This window comes from Lissotriton helveticus, chromosome 4_1, assembly GCF_964261635.1.
Source record: "Lissotriton helveticus chromosome 4_1, aLisHel1.1, whole genome shotgun sequence".
Lineage (NCBI taxonomy): Eukaryota > Metazoa > Chordata > Amphibia > Caudata > Salamandridae > Lissotriton > Lissotriton helveticus.
Window position 1 is genome coordinate 966,210,497 of NC_136063.1, and position 20,625 is coordinate 966,231,121.

General features: G+C 48.9%; 1 protein-coding gene across 2 annotated transcripts in view; it reads left to right on the forward strand.

Annotated features, from left to right (window-relative positions):
* Positions 1–20,625, forward strand: part of LOC144828936 (uncharacterized) — a 410,356-nt gene that overhangs the window by 155,582 nt on the left and 234,149 nt on the right. For both annotated transcript variants that reach the window (XM_078687588.1, XM_078687589.1), the window contains one exon: positions 5,209–5,325. In XM_078687588.1, coding sequence (XP_078543714.1) covers positions 5,209–5,325 — 117 coding nt within the window. The remainder of the gene's footprint in view (positions 1–5,208; positions 5,326–20,625) is intronic.

Genomic DNA, 20,625 nt, shown 5'->3' on the forward strand with positions numbered 1-20,625 from the left:
CTCTCACCCTCACTCACTCTCACAACCCTCTCACCCTCACTCACTCTCACCCCCTCACTCACCTCACTCACTCTCACCCCTCACTCACCCCCTCACTCACCCCCTCACCCCCTCACTCACCCCCCTCACCCCCTCACCCCCTCACTCACCCCCTCACCCTCACTCACCCTCTCACCCACCCTCTCACCCACCCTCTCACCCACCCCCTCACAAGCCCTCACCCCCTCACACCGCCACCCCCCCACTCAGAATGCACACCCCCTCACCCTCACACGCCCTCACCCACTCACACCGCCACACTCCCTTAGAATGCACACCCCCTCACCCACCGCCTCACTCCCCCTCACCCCCCTCACCCTCTCCCTCACACCGCCACACCCCCTCAGAGCCCTCACTCTCACTCACCCTCACTCACTCACCCCTCACCCTCACTCACTCACCCTCACTCACCCTCACTCACCCTCACAACCCTCTCACCCTCACTCACTCTCACAACCCTCTCACCCTCACTCACTCTCACACCCTCACTCACCTGACTCACTCTCACCTCCTCACTCACCCCCTCACCCTCACTCACCCCCTCACTCACCCCCTCCCTCACCTCCTCACTCACCCCCTCACCCTCACCCACCCTCTCACCCACCCTCTCACCCTCACACACACCCACCCTCTCACCCTTACACACACCCTCACACGCCCTCACCCCCTCACACCGCCACACACCCTCAGAATGCACACCCCCTCACCCTCACACGCCCTCACCCCCTCACACCGCCACACACCCTCAGAATGCACACCCCCTCACCCTCACACACCCCCTCCCTCCCCCTCACCCTCACACTCCTCACCCTCTCCCTCACACCGCCACACCCCCTCACACCCCCTCACTCTCACACCCCCTCGCTCTCACACCCCCTCACTCTCACTCCCCCTCACTCTCACTCCCCCTCACTCTCACTCCCCCTCACTCTCACTCCCCCTCACCCTCACTCCCCCTCACCCTCACCCCCCTCACCCACACACCCCCTCACCCTCACACCCCTCACCCTCACACCCCCTCACCCTCACACACCCTCCCCCTCCCACCCCCTCACCCACACACCCCCTCACCCACACACCTCCTCACCCACACACCCCCTCACCCACACCCCCCTCACCCTCACACCCCCTCACCCACACACCCCCTCACTCACACCCCCTCACCCTCACACCCTCACACCCCCTCACCCTCACACCCCCACACCCCCTCAGACCCCCTCACCCTCACACCCCCTCACCCTCACACACCCTCACACACCCTCACACACCCTCACACACCCTCACACACCCTCACCCTCCCTCACCCCTGCACGCCTCTCACCCCTGCACGCCTCTCACCCCTGCACGCCTCTCACCCCTGCACGCCTCACACTGCTGCACGCCTCACACTGCTGCACGCCTCACACTGCTGCATGCCTCACACTGCTGCACGCCTCACACTGCTGCACCCCGCACACTGCTGCACGCCGCACAACACCACCATATCACTCTGGGACGGCGCCACATCACTCTGGGACGGCACATCCACCGCCACCACCACATCCACCGCCCCATCCACCACCACCACCCCATCCACCACCACCACCGCATCCACCACCACCACCACATCCACCATCAACACATCCACCGCATCCACCACCACATCCACCATCACCACCACATCCACCACCACATCCACCACCACCTCCACATCCACCATGACATCCACCGCCACATTCACCACCGCATCCACCACTGCATCCACCACCACATCCACCACCACCACATCCACCGCATCCACCACCACATCAACCACACCCACCACCACCACATCCACCACCATATCCACCACATCCACCACCACATCCACCGCATCCACCACCACCACATCCACCACATCCTCCACCTCCGCATCCACCACCACATCCACCACCACATCCACCACCACATCCACCACCAACACATCCACCACCAACACATCCACCACCAACACATCCCACCACATCCACCGCATCCACATCCACCACCACATCCACCACCACATCCACCACCACATCCACCACCACATCCACCACCACCACATCCACCGAATCCACCACCACACCCTCACACAGTGCAATAGGTCTCACAGGATTTTTAGTTAAAGCTTTTACAAATGTTTATTGCTTTTTTGATTTGTAATTCTTTAGCATTGGCTACAAAAAATAAAAATGCAAAAGATTTACAACAAAAAACCCATAAACAATTCTAAATGCACTAACTCTAATGCTGCGAGACCTATTGCATTTTCAATGCTTGTTTCCGAATTGCTACTGTTACCAAAGATTGCTTTATTTCTTTGCAGCCCCCCAATCCAAGTGCCTCAATTTTTTTCCTGGTACTCCGAACATTGGTAATAGCTCTAATATGGGGCGCAAGCAGGAAACTGGTCACACTCAAACAAAATCATACGCGCCATTATCAGAAGGGGGACTAGGAGCCCCAAACTACAAACTCTTATTACGCAGCCGCACAACTTCAATCGCCGATGAGGTGGACCGCAGGGCACAATGTATCTGAATTGGGACCCTGGTCTGATGTAGCCCAACCACTTATAATTCTAGAATGGCTCCTTGGCACTGAGGCAATAATTCCAAAAAAGCCAGACAACTTATTGATGTCTACGGCCTAACTCTGTCGGCGCCAGTACGTACATAAGGTGAACTCCCCTTTTCCATATGTGCCTGCTTTGCCGCTACGGGTGACCCCGAACTATACAGTGAATGCTCGCAGACCGGGAGTGACCAAATGGAGAAAGGTGTGATTAATAACATAGTTACATGTTTAACGACTCTATAATTATCACATTTGATAAATTGGTATGGGAATATGGGATACCCATGGGATTCTTCTTATACGCCACACTTTTGAATCAATTACCAGCGCTATGGGAAAAAAACGCAAGGTAACCCGGATACATCCAACCTTTTCCAAACACTCCTCACGCATGGTACGGCCCGGCACGCTATTACCAACATTGATACGCCGTGATAGGACCCCACACTTTAATTCGCTGCAGGCTTACTGGGACAAAGAATTATCGCTAACACTGACAGATACACAATGGACACAGTGCCTGGCTAACCCACATATCATCTCTATTAATGCCAGATTCAAATACTCAATTTAACTAATTACATCACACCTACCTCACTATGCATAAGATAGCTAAAATGTATCCTGGCTCCTCTGACAGATGCCCACGTTGCTCTACCTCCATGGCTGCGTTCGAGCACATGGTTTGGTCCTGCCCAAAAATTGTCCTGTACTGGTAAGCAATAGCGAGCATTCTGTCAGAGGCGACTGAGACAGCAGTACACCCAACTGGACACACTTCCATCTAGGAATCACTAAGGGATCATCCAAACGTAAAGCAATAAATACATTTTTAGACCAGGCGCTGGTGGTGGCAAAACGAAGACCAGCCATGTGCTGGAAAGCGAGGGCACCCTCAACTATTAACGAGTGGTTGAAAGTCCTGCGCAAGGCCCTAATGGCTGGGATGGATATAACATAGGCACGACTGTCATCCTTAAAGTCTGCAACCAATTCCCCAAATTGAAGGGTATATCTCGCAGTCATAGAATCCAAAGTAGCAAATGATGAACTATAAACTGCAGAGAATCGTAGGCGGGCAGGAAGTGAGTATGACCATGATGTGACCCGCACTATACTACACACAAGGTCATCGAGACCCCACTCAGGTGTCCCACAACATAGAAACCTGCTTTAGCGAGGACGTACTTTGCATCCATACAAGTTGTAAGTAGAAGCAGTTGGCCAAAACAACCCCCCTCATAAAAGCAACGGTCAATATTTAGACAAGATAATACCCTGAGCAGCCCGACTACCAGTGCATACACCACGATATGGGGAAACCGAAGTACGCAAAGCAACTACATATAGTTATTTGTTGAGACCGAAATATTGGTATCCCCAGTTTACTTATCATTTTTTTCATGTTAAAGACAGGATAATTACTTGTAAATGAGGTATAAGACAATTCATTTACACCTGCAATTATTAATCACTATTCACACGGACTGTGCTTCTATAATAATTGATGTGTGAATAATTGTAATGTACAACTTATTTTCATATGACTGTCGAATACTGTAACAACATGGAGCATGTATATTGAAGGTTCTGTGAAACTACAAAAATCTCATTAAAGATTTATTTAAAAAAATAAGTTTCAGGCTCACCAAAAGCTATTGAAACTGCACTTCTTAAGAGCCGAGTTGTCCAAAAAACGCCAAGTGCTGACCTCGCTGTGATGTTCCCAATCCTGTGGGGCCTGTAGACTAAATTGAGGTTGGCCCTGGCCCGTAGAGAGAAAAAGAATTGCTGACCTGCTGTAACACAGAGACCAGTTGACCAGTGGTTACTGGACTAGCACTGAACTCCCCTGGGGCATCATGAAAGATAGAATCTTGAGACAGTCTCAAACCCTGAAGTTCGTGGATGCCATGGTGCACCCAGGAAACTTATTGCATCTTATTTATCCTGTAACACCAGCATCATGACCACTTCTTGGTTGGATAGCGGCAAAGGAGAAAAGTGCACTGAGCAAGATTACTGAACCTGACCGGTAACTGACCTGAGTGTTCCCTGTGATTAGCCTCTAACATCTTGTGGCAGGTCCAAGTAAAGAGAAGTTGCCATACTAGCTAGTTGGCTGTTGACTGCTAAACCACTTACAATGATTTATTGCATTTCTAACTAGATTTATTTACCTGTAAAAATTCATACCTCTTGTTTCCCTCTGTATATTTTTGTTGTGTTGGTGTCTATTTTAAGATAAAAATGTAATCTAATTTTATAAATTGGTATCTGATATTTATTGTGTTGTGTTTCTTACTTATTAACTGTTTTGGTCGTTTAAATGCTTTACACTTGTTTCTTTGATAAGCCTATCTGCTCTGTGCCACAGCTACCCAGGACTGAGCTAATGGTTTATTAAAGAAAACTAACAGGGCAATATAAAAATTGTGAAATTATTACACGGTGTGTTCTCTTAACCACATTACGTAATTCACTTTCCTACAGTGCTATTACTTAGTTTCTCCCGTGATCTATAGTCGGTCTAGTGTTGTGGCATCCCAGTACATTATGAGTGACTTCATGCTTTACTTTGTGCTTTGTCAACAGGCTAAAGAATTTCCATTCTTGCTAAAAGTTCCTCCAGCGCAGAATGAAGACAGGGTAACATTTCTGAGACGGATGGCATTGGATATTGAGCGTGACGAGGGACTTAAACTGTATCGAGTAAGTTGGACAACATACAAAATTTAGTGGAATTATTTTGTTGATTCATTTAACATATGGCAGAATTGTGATATTAACATTTGCTCTCACAGTTTTCATACTGGTGTAATTCTCCTGAAGATCAGGCTGAGAAAGTGTGTAACTTAATTTTTTTCCATCTTTATTTATAATTGGACGAACGAGGTGTCATTCATCCTCCCGCCAAAGCAAATAGGAATCTCTGCAGATGTTCTGACTTAGTTAATATTTTTAGTTGATAAACCACAGTGGTAATCAGAAACGTCAACTTTCTTTTCATGTTACTTAGAAGGATCCTGTCCTTACTACAGCTTCCTCTCCATGTTGAGTTGACCAGAGCCTTGGTGTTGTGCCAACTGTACTACTTCAATGTTGTTTGCGTTGCAGCACCATAGAAGCAAATATTGAAACTCTTGAAACTAAAGTCCAGCAGCGATACCATGTCAATTTAAAGAAATCTTCTTGCAATTAACCTGTCTTGAATAAACTATGTAGGCTTCCAGTGGTACAGAAAGTAGTATTCATAATCCTCTGTGCAGTAATCTGTACTCGTGTGAGTCATAATCCCAGCTCAAGAAAAGTGACTCATGAATGAATTACAAGTTCAGAAACATGGGTCTCTCTTTCAATGTGTCAAGATCTCATCTACATTTACAACCTCCATCCATTTACTGGACACAGTCTTGAAGGTAGTGATAGGCAAAGTCTTTCCTTCTAACGGCAGAGTTTAACTTTTATATTTCCTCACTCTGCAGATTCAAAAACTAGAGACGTTACTTCATCTGTTCAGGTCATTTCTGGGCATGATGTCTTTGTGCATGCCACTTATTCTCTGATGCAGGTTGTGAATTTCTGTCCCAACAAGGGAACTTGATGCCCAGTGGCTCCAATTTCCAGATCATTTACCGCTTTGGAGATACCACAGTGGGACTACTAGCTCGACTGGGAAATGATGAAGCATGTGACCATATACAGGATACAAACACCAAAGAGTTGTATTTATATGTTTTGCAGCGTGAATCTTTCTGGGTTCACTATGCTGTGCATATTCCGCAATCTGGTGGTTGGGTCCGGAATCGTAGTCTTTTTTCTCTTTTTTTTTTTTTTTTTGTCGTAGCCCAGGTGGGCGTCGACGTCCCACCATTTGGTGTCCTTTCGTTGACGTCGGCGTGCTTCCGGCGGAAGCTACCACCCTTGGGCGCCATCTTCAGATTCTTTTTTCCGCCGTTGGGTCTGGATCGTCGCGTAAAGCTCCAGAAGTTTTGGAGGAGGAAAGAAGAAATTACAGCAAAAACTCACAGGGGAAGACCTGAGAACATCGACAGAAGAGGACCTTTAGCGAGGAGACGACGAAGAAAGGAGAGAACTTCGAAATCTTCGACGCCCTTCAAGGAATGCGCACACAGGGGGCCCCCTGAGCGCAGGGATGTACAAGACGCCGTTTAAATTCTGCAAGAACTGCCACAACAAGTTCGCACAGAAGGACCAGCACCCAGTCTGCAACCTCTGCCTGCCAATCGACCACGAGAGCAGAGACTGCAACGCCTGCTCCGTCTTCAAGCCGAAGACACTCCGAATTCGAGAAGGACAGAGGACGGCTCACCACACGATGCAGGGCAAAGGCCAAGCCCCGACGCTTTATGAACTTGGCCTCTCCACCGACGATGAGGACAACATCGCCGAAGGATCAGATGACTTCACGGTCGTTGAGACCGATGAGAATACGCCTGATAAGGTAGGAGAGTCTACGACCCCGAAAACTCCCACAGGGCCTCGAAAGCCTGAGGCAGACTCTCGAAAGTCAGAGCACAGAGCCTCGAAAGGAGCACCGGCGCCGAGCAAATCGACGACCGAAGCTGCATCCTCCGAAAAAGAGCCCAGCGGATCCTCAGAGAAGGACTCCCGGAGGCAGAAGACCAGCGAAAAGCAAAGGTCATCGAAGCAAGCCCCCGAAAAAGGGCCTTCGACTGCGACTTCGACTCCGACGTCGAAAGAAAAAGAGCCAAAGAAAGCTTCGACGACGCCGCCGAAAAGGGCGGCCGAAACGCTCGACGACCAACAGGCCGCAGAAATGCAGAGAAAAAAGAGAAGGCTCGAGGCCGAAATGGAGAACATCCTTCAGAGAAGGAAGGACTTCGACGAAAAAATGGAAAGTTACAAGATTCCCCCGAAGCCGGCACCGACCGTCGCTGAGGTACAGGCGATCGAAGAGTTCGACATCGAAGGGCCGCCAAAAACTCCGGAACCTTCGGAGCACGAAGAGGAGGAGGACCTCTACTACACAGAGGGGGATTACGGGGAACAGCAGTCGAGCTACGGTTCAGGTTCCTCGACGGCCCAAGACCAGGAATGGCAGGACATCGAGGCCGAAAACCCAGAGGAGGCGGTAGAAACATACCCCTCGAGGCCTTCGCCACCGGATGACATTGGGGCATACAATGAGGTGGTAAGAAAGGCGGCAACAGCTTATGGAATTAAGCTGGAAGAGGAGAAGCCAGAAGCAGACTTCCTACTCGAGACACTGCTCCCCATACAGACAAGGAGCCAGTTCCTGCCCATGCTCAAGAGTATCAAGGCCCAGGGAAAGGAGGCCTTCAAGGACCCGGCTACATGCAGATCTGTAACGCCGAGGACCGAGAAGAAGTACAAATTCTCCTCCGAAGACCCAGCTTACATCAAGGGTTCCGTCACAGCGGATTCTATCATCGCTGCAACGGCCAGGAAAAGGGCAAACGTCCCAACAACGTCCGGACCCCCACCTGACAAAGAAAGCAGGAGGATGGACCTAACGGGCAGGAAGATTGAGAGGAACGCTGCGACGCACTGGCGGATGGCGAATTCCAACGCCCTCCTGAATAGGCATCAATACCAGCACTGGGAGGAGATGGGACAGTTGATCAAACACCTCCCGGAACAATACCGTTACAGAGGTGCACACCTGGTAGAGGAAGGGAAGAGCATCGCCAACTCATGCCTGAAGACAGCCTCGGACGGGGCAGAAACATCCAGCAGACTGATGGCTATAGGCATCACTGAAAGAAGGCAAGCATGGCTCAGGATCTCAGGATTCAAGGCTGAAGTCCAGAACAACATCCTGAACACACCCTTCAGCGGTGAAACATTGTTCGGAGCCCCAGTTGATGATAAGCTCACCCAACGGAAGAAGGACAACGAGACGGCAAGGTCCATGGGAGCCCTGCAGTTCAGAGGGATGAGAAGGGGCACTCCGTCGCGGAGGCCGAACGGCAGAGGTGGAAGCCAGCGAGGAGATTCTCACCAGAGTTTCCACCAGGGGCAACAGAGTGACAGCCAAGGCCACCAGGGGCAGCAGAGGCAAAACTGGAACTACCAAGGCAGGGGCCAGTCCTTTCGATCGAGAGGAAATGGACGGGGCCAGAGAAGATGAGGCGGCGAACAGCCCCCCTCTAAGTGACTTCACACGAGAGAAGGTGCTCTACCACCCACACCCTCCGGGGGAGGAGCACGGGAAAACAAAGAGGAGAGGGCTACACGGACAAGACACAAAGGAACATGCAACTCCGGTAGGAGGAAGATTGAGATTTTTTCTCCAGGAGTGGAGAAAAATAACAACAGACAAGTGGATACTCAATATTATGCAGTTCGGGTACTGCATAGAGTTGGAAAAAAGGCCACCAAACAGAAAACCAAGGAAAAGACAGCACTCAGGAAGAGAGCTGCAACTACTGCAAGAGGAAGCCCAAGAACTCCTCCTCACAGCTGCCATAGAACGGGTCCCCTTCAAAGAACGGAACATGGGAGTGTACTCAAACTACTTCCTAGTGCCAAAGGTGGACGAAAGCCTAAGACCCATACTGGACCTACGGTTCCTGAACAAATACGTCAAAACTCAAAAATTCAAAATGACGTCCCTACAAGAGGTCATTCCTCAGATAAAAGCAGGGGACTTCTTGTCTACCATAGACCTCAAAGATGCATACCTGCACATCCCCATGAACAAGCAGCACAAGCACATGCTAAGGTTCACTGTAAACAAGGATCACTACCAATTCACGACCCTAGCTTTCGGCCTAAAGTCCGCACCAAGGGTGTTCACCAAATGCCTTGCGGCAGTGGCCGCACACCTAAGGAGAAAGGGGATACACGTGTACCCCTACCTCGACGACTGGCTGGTGAAGGCAAACTGCTACAGGACATGCAAAGAGCATGCAGAACAGGTGACAGGAACGCTAGCAAACCTGGGTTTCTCCATACACTGGGGCAAAAGCTCAATGGAACCAGAGCAGGTGAAGATCTTCCTGGGAGCCCAGATCGACACCATACAATGCAGAGTCTTACCGAGCGAAAAGAGAACGCTCGGCCTACTGAGGGAGAAACGTCACTACCAGAAGGGGCGATCTCTGACAGTGAGGACTGTGAGCAAGATCTTGGGGATGATGGCATCATGCATCCACCTGGTCCCCAATGTACGCCTACAAATGAGACCACTCCAAGAGTGGCTGCAACAACAATGGTCACAAGCTACAGGAAGTTGGGAGGATCTAGTGGTTGTAACGCACAGGGTGCAGGAAGAGATAAGGTGGTGGACCAAGGAGAGAATAACAGAAGGGAAACCTCTAACACCACCGGACCCAACAGTGACCATCACCACAGACGCATCCCAGAAGGGGTGGGGCGCACACATGAACAGGCTCAGAGTGAGGGGTCTGTGGAGCCCTACAGATGCCCTACAGATGCAGTCAGGCACATCAACTACCTGGAACTGAAAACTGTGTTGCTAGCCCTCAAGGCTTTTCAGAAACACCTACACAACCGGAAGGTGCTGATACAAACAGACAACACCACAACGATGTTTTACATAAACAAACAGGGGGGAACTCAATCGTTCCCGCTGTCAAACTTGGCACAAGAGATCTGGAAATGGGCCATACCACTAAAAATAGACCTGCTAGCCATACACCTGCCAGGGAAGGACAATGTGGAAGCGGATTGGCTCAGCAGGCAGACTTCAGCATCCCACGAGTGGGAACTCAACAGTCAGGAAACAGAGAGTCTATTCAGGAAGTGGGGCACCCCAACAATAGACCTATTTGCAACACACCGGAATGCAAAATGCCAACACTTTGCATCCAGGCAACCAGAGGCACGGTCCCAGGGGAATGCCCTATGGATAAGCTGGTCAAAAACATTTGCCTACGCTTTTCCCCCGATACCACTGATCCCCAGGGTGCTCAACAAATGCATGAAGAGCAACATGACGCTCATCCTGGTGGCACCACAATGGGCCAGACAGACGTGGTATTCTCAGATAATGGAGATGGCGCAGAGGCCTCCCCACAAGTTCTCAAAAAGAAGAGACCTACTCTCCATGGAAAACGGAGGAATCCTACACCCAGAGCCAGAGAGCCTCAACCTCTCAGCCTGGCTCCTGAGGACTTAGAATTTGCACACCTGAAACTACAAGAGAGCACCCTGCAGGTGCTGCGAGAGGCAAGAAGGCCCAGCACACGCAAGTGCTATGGGGAAAAATGGAAAAGATTCACTCAATGGTGTTGCAAGAAACAGTTCCAAAGGAGACTGACCAAGGAGTCCACGGTGCTAAGGTACCTCACACACCTAATTAAGGCAAAGCTAAGCTCATCCTCACTGAGAGTGCACCTGGCAGCGATTGTGGCATACACAATAGGAGAAACAGGGAGAAGCTTCTTCACATCCCAAGTCGTGAAAAGATTCCTGGAAGGGGCTAAAAGAATAGCGCCGCCAAAGAGAATGCCGCCACCGGCCTGGAACTTAAATGTGGTACTGACGGAGCTCATGAAAGCACCCTTCGAACCCATCCACAAAGCATCACTGCAAATGTTGACAATGAAGACGGCCTTCCTGGTGGCAATCACCTCACTACGAAGGGTGAGCGAACTGCAGGCACTCACACTGCAGGAACCCTACATCCAGATACACAGTGACAGGGTCGTGATGAGAACTGACCCACACTTCATGCCAAAGGTGGTGTCAAGGTTTCACATGAATCAGAGTATTCAGATCCCTAGCTTCTTCCAAAACCCCACAACAAGCGCTGAGAGGTCGCTCCACACCCTAGACGCAGGAAGGGCTGTGATGCACTACATTGAAAGAACAAAGGAACACAGGAAAACGAAACAGTTCTTCGTGTCCTTCGCTAACAGTTACATGGGCAAACCAGTTACTAAAAACACCATAGCCCGATGGATCGCACAGACAATTCAGTTCTGCCACAAGCAAGCTGGCCAGGAGCTAACAGGAGGGGCACAAGCCCACTGCACCAGGAAGAAAGGAGCAACAATTGCCTTTCTGGCCAACACACCGATTCAGGACATATGCCTGGCGGCAACATGGGCTTCAGTGCACACTTTCACTAAGCACTATTGCGTGGATGTACAAATGAACAAAGAAGCACAAGTAGGACAAAAAGTGCTTCAACATATTTTTAACAACCAACGCTCATCTTCCACCCAACCGCCACAAAAGTAACGAAAACCGCTACAAAATCTATGCACAGCATAGTGAATCCAGAAAGATTCACGCTGCAAAACGAATAGTTTCTTACCTGTCGGTGTAGTTTTGCAGCTTGAAGATCTTTCTGGATTCACTAGCGAACCCACCCGCCTCCGCCAGAAAGATGAGGCTGGAGAAGAGGGTGGAAACACATAGAAAAGAAAGCAAGTTGGAACGATTACAAGATACGTGAAAAAAAAAAAAACAATAACGTTGAAAAAACGATTAACAAACATAGCCATGGATTCACTACAAAGACAAAAAGAAAAAGAGACAGAAAAAAGAATCCGAAGATGGCGCCCAAGGGTGGTAGCTTCCGCCGGAAGCACGCCGACGTCACCGAAAGGACACCAAATGGTGGGACGTCGACGCCCACTTGGGCTACGACAAAAAAAAAAAAAAAGAGAAAAAAAGACTACGATTCCGGACCCAACCACCAGATTGCGGAATATGCACAGCATAGTGAATCCAGAAAGATCTTCAAGCTGCAAAACTACACCGACAGGTAAGAAACTATTCGTTAAGTACCTTATTTCATTTAACTGGGGACTATGCCTCCGGAGCTATGAAACTGGACTGGCAGAAAATGCTCTTCTCCAGGCTTGGATAAGTGTTTGGACTTTTATATATAAAGCAGAACCCTTTCATTTTCTACTGCTCCCATTATTATTATTGGATTTTAAGTACTGGCCTCCAGGCCCTTGCCAGTACTGGTTGTAAAAGAAATTTAGGAGTCTGCACACCAATGTAGAACAAGCTGTTTGACCACGAGTGGGACCTCTGTTTGCTGCTGTGTACCTTCGAGACTGGGCTCAAGTTGGGTATGCCTGTGAATATAGTTTGCTTCTGGGACCTACGCAGAGACTCAAAGTTTTCCTGCACAAGGAGTTTGACATTAGAATTTTAGGAGTAGCCGTCTTTATTCCAGAAGAACTACAAAATCCCAGCTACCTATGGATGAAGACACTTAAGGCTACATAACGCTTAGCGCTTTTTAGCGCGCTGTTTTTTAAACTTCCCTTCTAACTATTTTATTTCTCATTTTGTTCCATTTATCCCCTGATTTTAATCGCTCATACCCAGGGCCCCTTACCTGCACCTTAAACGTGATTTCACCGCTTTTTTCGCGGGCCCGGTTCCGGGTGGTGGGGTGAGAACGGGCGCCATCTTAGAGTGGTCTGGACGCCGAGGAACAACAGGAGGGAGCGGTCTAGCGCTCCTCACGCCCTGGGGGAGATCTACTTAAGGCGAGCACTCGAGGGTAAGCCCTTGATGAAGACACTTAAGGCTACATAACGCTTAGCGCTTTTTAGCGCGCTGTTTTTTAAACTTCCCTTCTAACTATTTTATTTCTCATTTTGTTCCATTTATCCTCTGATTTTAATCGCTCATACCCAGGGCCCCTTACCTGCACCTTAAACGTGGTTTCACCGCTTTTTTCGCGGGTCCGGTTCCGGGTGGTGGGGTGAGAACGGGCGCCATCTTAGAGTGGTCTGGACGCCAAGGAACAACAGGAGGGAGCGGTCTAGCGCTCCTCACGCCCTGAGGGAGATCTACTTAAAGCTCCCATTTCCTGCGCAGCGGAATCGCGCAGCGGGCGTGCCTTCGCTGTGCCTGAGTCGTGCCAGAGTCCTGCCCGTCTGCGCCCGTCAGCGTCCCGGAGGCGGCCGGGGCGAGTCGGCAGGACCTGGCTCGTTGTCACTACTACCACAGCAAGCATGCTCTCCTACTCCCCGGTGGATCTCCTCTCCTTACGGGGCCTTCGAGGCTCCTGTCATCACATCTTCCCCGGGAGGCGGGCTTTCAGGAAGGGATGTACGGAGTGCGGTTGGCGTCCCCCAGCTTTGCGGGATTTCCTGTCGCCTACTCCTCTGTACCACTACCACTGTCTCCTTCTCAACACCAGATCATTAAGCTGTCACTCCCTCAACATTTGGAATCTCCTGAAGGAAACAAATTCATCTTGTTTATTCCTTACCGAGACCTGGTTGGGGGAAGGCTCTGCCCCGGATTTGGCTAATGCCTTACCTCCTAATTATAACATCTTTAGGAGGGACAGAGCGACTGGCCGAGGAGGAGGCGTGGCTTTGATTGTGGACAATCGCTTTCTCTGCACGACCTTTCCTGTAAATAATATTCAGGGTTGTGAATCCTTAGGTTTTACCCTTCACCTCTCCCCCTCTCAAGCCTGTACCGGGATCCTTCTTTATAGAACACCGGGACCCCTCGGATCCTATTTTGATGACCTGCAAGCGGCACTGTCTGTGCCATGTCTTAGATCAGAGCAGTGTATTCTGCTTGGTGATCTTAACCTGCATATGGACAACAATCTAGACCCTGAGGTTCTAAAGCTTGTTGATATCACGGCTTTGTTGGGGCTGACACCTTTTGTTCTGAGGCCGACTCACAATAAAGGTCACACTTTGGACCAGGTCTTTTCCACAAGACCAATAAATATGTCTCCCCCGCAGCCTGTCCTGTGGTCTGATAATTTTTTAATTACATTTGCGCTGCTCTCCCCCGCCATGTCTCGGACGAGGCCTTCAATCAACATCGTGAGGACCTCGCGGCCTTTCCAGCAAATTTCTGCCGATATGCTATCCGAAGCCCTTCTCAGTTCCCCCTGCCAATTTTCTGGCAATTTGGAGGAGGATCTTGCTCTCTTCCAAAACTGGTTTTTGGCCAGATTGGAGGTGCTGGCTCCCGAGAAGAGGACTAAATCTACTGAGAGACGTAGCTCCGCTCCCTGGTTTACTCCGCATCTAAAAGCTCTACGTCAGGAGTGCAAGAAGGCGGAAAGGGCCTGGCGGCGAGGCTACGATCCAGCCGAGAAATTGCGGTATAGAGAGGCGACAAGATCATACCACAGGCAAATCTGGGTGGGGAAAAAGGAGTTTCTGGAGCGAAGAATAGACGAGGCCGACAATGCGAGTAGAGAGATTTTTAAAATTGTCAAGGACTTTACTTCTCCCTCCTTATACACTCCCTCTCACACGCACTCAGAAGCCTGGATTAAGCAATTAGCCGAGTTTTTTGTGGATAAAATTAAATCCATCCAGGACTCCCTCCGTCCTGCCTGCTCTTTGTTAGCTGCCAGCTGTCGGTCGTCCTTGCCTCTTTTGGATGGCGATGGGCCTTCTATGTCTGAATTTCCTCCTATGACCCTTATCAATTCTTTGGATCTTTTGTCCGGTTTGAAATTGGGCTCGCCGCTGGACCCTTGTCCGGCGAAGTGTCTGGGGATAGTGGCGTCAGCTGTTAACATCTTACTGAACCCACTTCTTAACTCTTCTCTGTCCACTGGTGTGGTCCCTCAGCCATGGAAACGTGCCTTGATCCTACCGTTGATCAAAAAGCCAAACCTTGACCCTCTCATTCATGCCAACTACAGGCCGATCTCTCTCCTCCCGGCGCTGGCGAAAGTAACCGAGAAGCATGTACATCGGTCGATCTCCAATTTCATCGAGGAGAACGACCTTCTTCACATGTCTCAATCCGGTTTCCGTGCGAATTTTAGCACGGAGACTGCTCTTCTCGAGGTTACCGACGCCATTAGGGAGGTTCTAGACTCTGGTGGTAAGGCCGTGTTGGTCATGCTTGATTTGTCGGCGGCTTTTGACACCGTCCTCCATTAAGGCCTCCTGACAAGACTCTGGGAAATCGGCCTACGGGGGACGGTGCTGAGTTGGTTTAAATCTTTTCTGACCGGCCGCCGGCAAATGATCTGGGCGCCTCCTTTTTCCGCTGATATGCCGCCGCTAGAGGTGGGGGTACCTCAGGGTTCCATTCTTAGCCCCATGCTGTTTAACATCTTCTTGGCCCCTCTGGCGGCGGTTGCGGAATCTTTCGGCGCCCAGATCATATCCTATGCTGACGATACCCAGCTTCTGTTCACATGTGACATAGGCGGGATTTTCGATGGCATACGGATTAGGGACTGTCTCTAGGCTGTTTTCGAGTGGTTCCGTTGTCAGGGTCTTAAATGCAACTCCGACAAATCGGAGTTGCTTTTCTTTGGCTGCACTCCTGATTCCAACTGGAAGGCCTGGTGGCCACAGGATATGTTTCCCCCGGACACTGCCTCTGTGAAGGCAAAGAACCTTGGAATTCTGATCGATTGTGACCTATCCTTTCGGCCCCATGTCATCGGGCTCTCAGGGAAATGCTTCGGCATTCTCAGGATGCTTAGGAAATTTCTTCCTTTGCTGTCACTTCACCACAAAAGAACCATCGGGCAGGCGTTAATAGGGTCGCGTTTAGACTATGCGAACGCCCTCTATCTGGGTCTACCCAAATATATTTTGACCCGCCTGCAAGTGGTGCAGAATTCGGCGGCTCGAGCTATTTTCGGACTCTCGAGACGGGCCAACGCTGCAGAGTTACTAAAAGCTTTGCATTGGCTGCCCATCTCGAAGAGGATCCTTTTAAAAAGCCTCACTTTGGTTTTTAAAGCCCTTCATGGTATTGGTCCCAAGTACATCGGGAAACGCTTTTCCTTTTACCTGCCTAGCAGGGCTTTACGTTCTGCTTCATTGGCTAAAGTGGCTGTGCCTATCATTAAGCGCTCCAGAACTGGAGGCCGGGCTTTTCGCTACCTGGCCTCGCGGGGCTGGAATGAGCTCCCTTTGGCTTTAAGAAGGGCAAGTGATCTTCTTGTTTTCAGGAAGGAATTAAAGACTTGGCTCTTTTCTGTATAGGGTTTTCTTCTGGCTTCTTTTTTCTTTCAGTTTTTAGTTGTTATGTTTGTTACTCTGCATAAGTCCTCTTCGCCAAAGCGCCGGGATGCTCCTTTGGATTAGCCGTGCGCTATAGAAGAAAATAAATAACATAACATAAATAACATAACATAACCTAGAAGATGTTGCTTGAGATTATCAAATGGAATTTGGTTAGCCAGGATTACCCTAAATCATGTGTACAGCTGGTCATAAGAATAAATCATGAGAAATATAATATGGGTCATGAAGCTGAATTGTCTTGTTTTTGAAAGATCAAGCCTTTGGCTTCATCATCTGCATCCTTTATAGAAGGAGCATGAGGCAGTTTATCTCAGTCCTGATGTGGGGCCCAGTTAGAGGTCTGCCTAATTCCAGAACCGTTTGAATCAAATTTGCATAGGGTTGGAAAGATATTTTCATATTGTGTCAGTTTATGACCCCTTACACCTCTTGTGTGAGGTGTTCCAGCTCACTTTCACTAAATAACTTTGATTAGTAGTATGACAACACCAGACATGTTGGATGCTGCCCAGTAACTGCTGAGTGCCGCAAGATCCCCAAAAAACCTCACAATTTGTCTACCTTACTAGCTAATCTTAAAACTAGAGGCAATCCCTCAGTTTTATGTTTTTAATCTCTTCTTTCTGTCCATCACCCAATTGGATCCTTAAAATTCTGCTAAAATTATTTTTGAGCCTCTTCTTAAATCCTGGCAAAGACTAAAATTACAGCTCTACCGTAAATCGAAGGGCTTTTTATGTAGAAGAAAGGTGGAGAAACAGCATGCCTTGATATTTTGTGACAAGGGAATACACTGTCATTTGGGCCAACTTTAACCCCTTGCATGCTCGGGACGGCCCTTGGCCGTCATGCTTCACGGTGGGCGTGTGCGGGGGACGGCCGGGGGCCGTCCGAATCCAGCCCACTCACTATTCAAATCGCCCGCTCAGCGCGAAAACTCGCGCCGCATGCAAGGGGTTAAAGGGGTTAAAAGGCTTGAAGGATTAATGCACTCATTTTTTGTTGATATTTGGCTATTTAACAATGTTTCCTGTAAAATAGTCTAATTTAAAGCCTTGCTGTACTTGTGGCCAACCAATGTCAGTAACCAATCCACACAGTGAGTATTTATGGTATATGAGTTCTCAGTATGGCACCAAGTTGTGTAATGATTGCTATTCCATGAATAAATAGTCCATCAGGGAGAGGGAGGTTAAATAGATAATGCTGCCTTAAAAAGGTCAGTGTAAGTCTTCTAGGTGCATAACTAGAACATGTACAGATTTATAACCAAGTACAAATGTCATACCAGATCTCACAAGAAACACACATGGGTTATAAGTGCTTTCCTAGCCATGCTAAAAATGTAAAAGTCTAAGGAGAGTTTGTCTTTCTTTTCAGAGCAAACTCTGATGCTGGAGCCTGTTGTTTTCACAAAAAAAGCTTTATGTACAGGCTTTCAGGGATGCCTTTGTAGCATAGTGCATAAATACAGTGTCTTCAGTCATTGAACGCCTATTGAGCTGACACAATTAGGCTCTGGAGCAACCCAATGTCAATCGTGACTGTAGCTCCCCCTTCTCCAGAGCCACAATCTAAGTGAGTCTTGGTGTTGCTCCCTCAGCACGCATCCACAATACTTCCTTTTGCACCACTTGTCCTAATGGGCAGTGTACTTAACTAGACATCTGTGTTGCTAGCGACCGCGGCACTGCAGATGTCTTCTTGGGCTGTCCAAATTCTAGATACTGAAAAATCAAAGACGGAAAAATATTTAACCGGAGTAGAATTTTCTGATATTCCTCCTGTCACAGTGAAGAATTGTATGTCTTGCCATGACTTTATTTATTTATTCAAAGTTTTATATAGCGCGAACAGGATCCTTACAGATATCAGAGCGCTTCACAAAGACAGGGTAGGGGCAGTAGGAGTCAACAGAGATAATGGGAACAGTATAATAGTCAATAACATGGTAATAACATGGATAATAATAACATACATAAAACCAATCAATATACAATCAGGTAAGGAAGTAATATAGGACAGCACAAGTCATTGATCCCACTACAGAGGTGTTCAGGTACCCCTTGGGTGTGTGTGGATGGCTTATACCAATGTTGTAGTATAGAGCGAAAAATGCATGGGGGCATCGGGAGAGTGGATCAGTAAACCAACGTGTATCATATCTTGGTCGGTAGTAAGAGAGTAGCGTAGTGGTGCCCCCAACAAGTAGAGTATAGTGCCAAGGGATAGGGTGAGCAGTGACACAAAGCAATGCAGAGTCTCTGAACCAACATCTATAACGATCAGGAGATCTTGGCCAGAAGGATGGTTTTCACCCCTTTCTTGAAGAGTGCAGTGGAGGAGATCAGCCTGGTTTCAGGAGGGAGCGCATTCCAGATCCTGGGTGCCATTCCTGAGAAGGAGCGCTTGTATGTTTTCACTTTCCGGAATCTACGAGGTTTCAGGAGTAGATTTTTTGTACTCCTATTGGATCTCGAACCTCCTGATATAGACAACTTTTGAGCGAGGTAGTTGGGTGCCTTGTGGTGCACGGCCGCGTGTGTCATAACTGCAATTTTTAGCTGTATTCTGGTTTCAAAAGGCAGCCATTTTAGAGTCTTTAAGTCTGGGGATATGTGCGAATGCTTTCTAGAGCCAGTAATGAGTCTCGCGGCAGCGTTCAGGGAGGCTCTTAAGGGTGCTGTTGTGGATAGCGGGAGACCGCTGAGGGCCGCAATTCCGTAGTCTATTCGAGGGATGACTAAAGCTTGTACAGCAGTTTGGAAGTCTTTGGCCGGGAGGAAGGGTTTAATTTTCCTCAGCGTGTTAATTTGGAAATTAGCTGCTTTTGTGGCTTTGCTGACGTGCTGCTGCATGTTGAGCTTGGCGTCGAGTGTGATGCCTAGGGATTTCGCCGAGTCCACGATGGTAGGTTGGACATTGAGTGCTGTTAGGTTGTTGAGCCAGGTTTGGGTGGTGGAGATTTTCGCCGGGGGTGAGATGAGTAGGAACTCAGTTTTCAGAGCATTTAGTTTGAGGTGATTATCGGCCAGCCAAGATTGGGTGTTAATAAGCGTGGAATTCAGATGTTTGATATCTTCCGGGATTGTAACTTTAGATAGAGTTGTGTGTCATCGGCGTACATATGGAATTGAACATTGGATGCTTGAAGCAAGGTGGCGAGCGGTTCCATGACGAGGTTGAACAGTGTAGGGGAGAGGGTGGATCCTTGTGGAACACCTAGATCTGCAGGCACAGGTGTAGATAGCACATTGTCGATCTTGAACCTCTGAGACCGGTTGTGAAGGAAGGACGAAAACCAATTGAGAACAGTTCCCGATAGCCCCATTCTAGTACTTAGCAGCTCCAGCAAGTTCTCATGTTTGACCGTGTCAAATGCTGGCGAGAGGTCAAGAAGGATGAGGAGGCAGGACTCATTGCGATCCAGAATTTGGAGGGCGTCATCAATTATGTGTGTCATAGCTGTTTCCGTGCTATGTTTCGCTCTGAAGCCTGATTGATGAGGGTTGAGGAGGTCAAATTGATCAATGTGTTTTGTTAGTTGGAGTTGGACACAATTCTCCAGCAGTTTGGCCAGGGTGGGGATATTGGTGATGGGCCGATAGTTGTTTAGGTCGGACGGATCAGCTGTAGGTTTCTTGAGTATAGGCGTGACTTGCCCCACCTTAAGGGAGTCTGGAATGTGGCCTTGTTGCAAAGAGCTGTTGATGATCTTGGTCCAGAGAGGGAGGAGCAAGGGGATAAAGTATTTTACAGCATTAGCAGGTAGAGGGTCTGTGAGGTGATTAGAGGGCTTCAAGGTGCAGAGCAGTTTGTGTATTGCTTCTTCCGAATAGGTATCGAAGTACAGCCAGGATGCCTTGTTTTTAGGTTGAGTGTCTGCCATTCTGGTGTGGTTGGGGTATCGGCTTACATCCATGATGAGGTCATTTCTTATGTTGTCAGTCTTTAGTTTAAAGAAAGCAGAGAAGGCTTCGCAGTGTGGGGTGTCATTTGTTGTGCTGTTTGATTGTGTGGGTTGTGCCTTTGT